This window comes from Panthera pardus, unplaced genomic scaffold (genome assembly GCF_024362965.1).
Source record: "Panthera pardus isolate Hobbes unplaced genomic scaffold, ASM2436296v1 HiC_scaffold_4, whole genome shotgun sequence".
In the NCBI taxonomy this organism is placed as follows: domain Eukaryota; kingdom Metazoa; phylum Chordata; class Mammalia; order Carnivora; family Felidae; genus Panthera; species Panthera pardus.
The window spans coordinates 610,939-616,938 of record NW_026526969.1 but is presented as its reverse complement, the minus strand read 5'-3'; the positions used below and the strand labels follow the sequence as shown (position 1 = coordinate 616,938).

Below are 6,000 nucleotides of genomic sequence, written 5' to 3'. Positions count from 1 at the left end.
GTGGATGGAACTGGAGAGTGTGATGCTAAGTGAAATAAGCCATTCAGAGAAAGACAGATACCATATGGTTTCACTCTTACGTGGATCCTGAGAAACGTAACAGAAACCCATGGGGGAGGGGAAGGAAAAAAAAAAAAAAGAGGTTAGAGTGGGAGAGAGCCAAAGCATAAGAGACTGTTAAAAACTGAGAACAAACTGAGGGTTGATGGGGGGTGGGAGGGAGGGCAGGGTGGGTGATGGGTATTGAGGAGGGCACCTTTTGGGATGAGCACTGGGTGTTGTATGGAAACCAATTTGACAGTAAATTTCATATATTAAAAAATAAAAAAATAAAAAAAATAAAAAAATAAATAAAAGTAGGAAAAAGAAAAAATGGTGCATCCATTCAACAAACCATTATTCCACCATAAAAAGGAATGGCACAACATAGCTGAACCTTGAAAATATGCTAAATGAAAGAAGTCAGATTTAATTTATATGGAATGACCAGAATAGGCAAATATATAGTAGAAAGATGAGTGGTTGTCAGGGGGCTATGGGGAAATGTGAATGAAAAGTGACTGCTAGTGGGTATGGGGCTTCTTTTGGAGATGATGAAAAAGATTCTGGAATTAGCAGGAGTGATAGTTGTACAACCTTGTGATATAATCAAAACCCCTGAATTTAAAAAAATATATAAAAGGATACCTAGGCAGTTTTACTTCCTTTTATCCCCTTTATTCATTGCAAAATTAAATAAGGTTGATAATTTTTTTCAGAGTATGTGATGTGTTTTACAATTTACTGATCCATTTACACAAATGATCCATTTGTGGAAATGATCCATTTACACAAATGGGTGTTAAATTTAGTTTCAGGGGAGAAAATAATTTAGCAAAGAATATCTGGAGCATTAATTTACTCACCTCTCACTAGGCTATAACCTCTTGAGAAATGGTATAGTCACACAATGATTACTTAGGGAAATGGTACCCATTACTTTAGGAATAAAGGGGAAGTCCTCAGAGGGGACAGTGCATCATACTGCAACATTTAAGCAAAAGGGGGCAAGAGAAGTATTTGGGTAAACCTGTAACTGGGAGTCGATTTTTCAAAAGCTCAGAAGTATCTTGACAGATAACTAAAACATCTTCCTGGGTCAAAAACTAGGGTTTTCCCCTCAAAAACAAACAAACAAAACAAAACTAAGAGCCTAGGAAAGTCTGGAATAACAAAGGAAGACAGATTGAACTAAAAATCATGTGCCTGTTCCAGATGCCCTCAGAGCTGCCTCTCCTTGGGTGACTGGACTGGGTGTCAGCCTCTGTTTGGGACATAATTCAACTGTCAAGTACACATTCAGAAATTTTCACAGAGGCCAATAAAAAATAAACAAATGGACATACTTTTTTTTTTTTAAGAATAAAACTGTCACATGGTCAAAAACTAAAACCACACAGAAAGATGTAAAATGGAAAGTAAAATTCCCAGACTCTCCAGCTCTCCTTCCTAGATGTGATCCTGGTTAAGTTTTGTACGTAAATTATCTTTTTTTTTTTTTTTTTTGCGGGGGTGGGGGGCGGGGGGCGGACAGATGCCTTTTATTGGTCTAACCAGCATAACTAATAGGTTTGGGCAGAGCTCCCCTATCTGTCCTGGCTCCCATCTTGCCTCTCCTGGGAGTTCGTGACTCACCCACAGGGGAGAAGAGTATCCTGGGCTAGGGTGGCAGGCAAAGCCAGGATCGGAAAGGGGATCAGGGTGAAGTAGAAAGCATAGGGCCACCAGATCATTCAAATAAGAAGTCCATCAGGGCAGAAGAGAGGATGTTTCCCCACACGGGCCCCTCTGCCCTGGCGAGGAATGGAAGGGGGCAGGAAGCTTCCATTAGAGGTTTCCTACTGTGCCCTTCGTGCCATCAGCATCTCCCGGATGTTGTCCTCAGCTTCCTTCACACTCTACTCCAGGTAGGATTTTTTCTGTTCCAATTCTTTAATTTTTTCTTCTGCTATTTTCTGTTTCTCTAGCAGTTGATTGTGAATTACCTCCCTGGACTGAAGAATAAACATTCTTCCTACACCTTCATACATGTTAGTCTCCTCTATCAAAGTCATAATCTCTGTACCTGTAAGATGTGCATGCTTTTTCGTTCTGTTTAGCTGTTCAATCTGTAGGTCTGCAAGCTTCACCTGCTGAGTGTCAATAACTTTGGCTTGACTCTGCGAAGGCCTTCTTCAATTCCAGATCCACAGGAGCCACCATCTTGGTCCACTCCGTAAAGTATCTTAATTCTTAAATGTTGTCAATGTGGCAGGAATATTATACAGAATACGTTTCCTATAAAGGTTAAGCCTTCCAGAGCCTGCCTGGCTTTATCAAAAACTGAGGTTAAATTCAGGCCCCAAATACAGAAATGTAAAATTTTCCTGCAACCTAAAATAGAATTTAGACCTAAATAGATTTTTTTTAACAAAAAAATCACACATTTTAGCTTTCAAGTCAGATTTCACTTTCTATCCATGGCAAAACAAACTCTTAAGAGATTTATAAAAATACCAAAAATTGGTGGTCACTTGGAAACAATTTATTATTAATTAGGTTAATCCATTTAAAAAATACATCAAACACACTCACAGTTAAAATGAAACAGTGGCATAGGTACCCATGTGATGCCTTGACAAGAAAAATCAACAATTCCTGGTAAAATTCCCAATACAGACAAGAGACTTAAATATAAATGCCCTGTGAATTCCAGTTTTGCCTGTAAACACATCTCAGGTGATCCTCAGATGATAAGGTTAAGAAAGACATGAGTGCAACTGGCAGGGGTGGTAGGGAGGTTGAAATAACCTGGAAATTGCAAGGGGGTGGGAAATCATCCAGTTAACAGCAGCACTGAAAATATGTAATCTCACAACAAAGTAAGTACCAATTTGGAAAATTAGTGTCTGTGGGCATTTTCTTCCCCAAGTCAGGAGCAGAGCGAATGTGGAAAATTAATTTTCAGCAACATTCCTAGGATTAGGGCAACCACACATCTGGAGCTACTGAACTCTCCAAAGCCTCAGTATCAGTAAGTTCTTCACATGGTAATTATCCTAATATTTTAAATTAAAAAACTGATACACCCTTGCAACAGCTAACAAATTCAAATTCTTAGGAACCAACCTCCGGTTTCTCCATATTTTATCCATGAAGAGCTATATAACTGACCCCTTTCAAAAGATGCAGACAATTTGCCCATCATGCAAATGAAGTTCACCCAGACTTGACACAAAGGTGTCTACTCAGGGCTCCTGTCTCAGGGCAGGAAACTGAAGGTCATTAGAAAGGCGGCCGATGCTGTTCTTCTGCTGAGCTGTCATTCAGTCTGGAGTGCCGCTTTTCAACTGGAATGGGCCGGTCGGTACCCTAACATTTAAGACTGAATAGTGTGAGCTGGTAAACACCACCCCTGCCAGCAAAGGAAACAAGCCTTCAGACCCGATCAAGGGTTGGCCAGGCTGTTCTCTTATCTCCAATGTTCTCAAGGAAAAGATTCCTCTGAGGTAAGCCAAATTCAGTGGCTCATTTTAACCTAAAGCGACTATCTGCTGCTCTGGGAGTTTCTAGTCATCTAACGGGATTCTCTTAACTCTGCTCTCATCCCAACAGTGCTCAGAGCCCCTGCATGGGAAGCTCCTAGGGAAGCAGATGAAACTAATTAGGACACAGCCCATCAAAGGCAACACAAAGTACTTTACCAGCTGTGTATGGGGGCCTTCCCACAACTGTGGCAAAGGCCACAGAAGAAATATTTTGCCCACAGAGGGTTCCACAGTCATTGTCCTCTTTGGCTCTGTCCTCCTCTCTTTAGCTCTCTGCCCTGACAACCTCAGCCTGTCTTCACCATGTTTCATCTCCCAGAGGCACAAGTACTTCTTTTTAGCTTATTTTTGTGATTTATCCAACTAACCATGAAATCAGGCCTGCTGGCATAGAGGGTACAACCAAATGAACAATCCCCTGAGTGTCTGGGAAATGGCTGCTGGGCCTTTCAGCTTCATGAGGTGGTTGGGCCAGCTGTGCTCCTCTTATGCTGGGTCCTCTTCATCCATTGTCACGTCATCCGTATTTTTCTTCTGTTCGGCCTCTGGCCCCGCAGGCAGAATGCTTGTGACGGTGTGGAGGAGGGCTTCGATCTGCTCCTCCGTGAGCCGTTCTTCACTCTCTTCTACTATCTGCAGAAGAAAAGAAAACCTCCAGGGGTTATTTATGGAGGAGCTGCACAGGCGGGGTCCACTCCTGCCCTCCTCCACCCATGCTGTTCCCAGTCTGCTGGCCTCTGGCACACACAGCTCTAGGCCTGGCTCCTGAGCCCCCCTCAGGTCTCCAGGTCCTCTCCACCCTGGCTCCAACAGAGGGGAGAAGCCAGATCCAATTCCCATGTGATGGCTCAAAATGGGTCAATGTAAAAAGCAAGTTGCAGGTTAGCATTTTTCTTCAAAGAAACAGAAAACCCTAACAGTTCTCTACCCATCCACATGCACACATGAATATGTTGTATGTGCAAAGAAAACACACCCCTGGGGAGTGAAATGGCACTTTATATACTTTTGTATTTCACAATAAGCACAGCTGTGACTTATGAATTGTATCAACAACTCATTTGATGATTGCCCACTGTGTGCCAAATGGTTTATCTACTTTTTCTCATCCCCACTCCCACCACCACTAACAGCTCTTCAGGGAGCTCATGTGCCTGGCGCTGCACACAGCACTTCATATCTGTTATTTCTTTCAGCCTTCACAACAATATGGCAAAGGGCAGAATGAGAGCCCCATGCTGGGCCTCCCCAACACGAACACCTACAATCAATCAAGCACACACCACGTGGTCCTGGTCATCTCCTGGAATGTGGAACAACAGTCTGATGAGTGACGGCTGGGAAACAATCCCCCGCCGCTCCACTAAAGGTCCACTTAAAGCCCAGTTTGACGTGTCCCGGAAATCTACACACAGATGGTCCACAATTCTGAGCCAGTTTTATTAGCCTCCCCTCTAGTTCTCAATATATTAATGAATGATATTAATGAATACAAACATAGTCAACAGTGTTTTTAACAGCAATACATAGGCAGTCTTAACCATGTTCACATAGTGGCACTAGCTGTCAATCACAAACAGCTAAAGGTGTCCAGGGTTCTGTTCTGTGGCATTTCCCCACAGCAATCTCTGAAATTTGGCAACTAAGACCAAGAGGAATTCAAGAAAGAAATCCTAGCAGATTTAAGTAAAGCAAGATGACCGGCAGGGCTTACAATCCTGAAAAGGATTTCGGTCTGACTGCCGGACTTTATTGACAACAGTACAGAAGCTAATAAAGCCAGGTGATGTGTCCAAGATCATACTACAAACTCGTGGAAAAACATCGTTGTTTCTATAATGCTTCTATAACTAGAGAATAGTCCTGGGTGTTCTAGGGTGGAGAAGATCCTGAGTGAACCAATGGGGCTACTTCCCATCATGCTGTCAAATAAAATGACCATTTCCTAAAGATTAAAAGGCTCTGTAAAATGTAACCTCTACTGAACAAGAAACAATCCCCAGAATCCTATTTTTTAAACCAGACATGCAAAATTAGGACATGAAAGGAAATAATCTAACATAGACTGTCTCCAAAATATGAAGGAGGAAGAAATGGGATATATCGGATTTGATTATTCAATTCTAAGAAAAGATGATCTCCAGCTGAGAGAAGAATGTCTCCAAATTTATAAATTAGTGTAGGTGGTTAATTATGAACTGCTACCTGCCTCAGGGGAATGGGAAAGAGGATTTAGACTAGTCTCAGAACAGGGACAGCCTCCCACCAGTATTTGTACAGGGCCTTTCCCAGAATCACTGCCACCAGAGCTTCTCAAACATGTGGTCCATAAAGTCAGGACAATTTACAGATGAGTAAGTAGAGGCTTAGCATTATAAACAAAACCTGATCTGGGTCTCACAGTAAATAGTGCAAGGTCTTTTGACTTTGAATT

The 6,000-nt window shown here is 42.1% G+C and overlaps 1 protein-coding gene and 1 pseudogene across 5 annotated transcripts in view; both read right to left on the bottom strand.

Annotated features, from left to right (window-relative positions):
- Window positions 1-373: 373 nt before the first annotated feature.
- Window positions 374-2,419, bottom strand: LOC109250654 (prefoldin subunit 1-like; annotated as a pseudogene).
- A 122-nt stretch (window positions 2,420-2,541) lies between these two features.
- Window positions 2,542-6,000, bottom strand: part of CRCP (CGRP receptor component) — a 46,711-nt gene continuing 43,252 nt past the window's right edge. For all 5 annotated transcript variants that reach the window (XM_053893848.1, XM_019421750.2, XM_019421748.2 and 2 more), the window contains one exon: window positions 2,542-4,199. In XM_053893848.1, coding sequence (XP_053749823.1) covers window positions 4,053-4,199 — 147 coding nt within the window. In that variant the 3' untranslated portion in view covers window positions 2,542-4,052. The remainder of the gene's footprint in view (window positions 4,200-6,000) is intronic.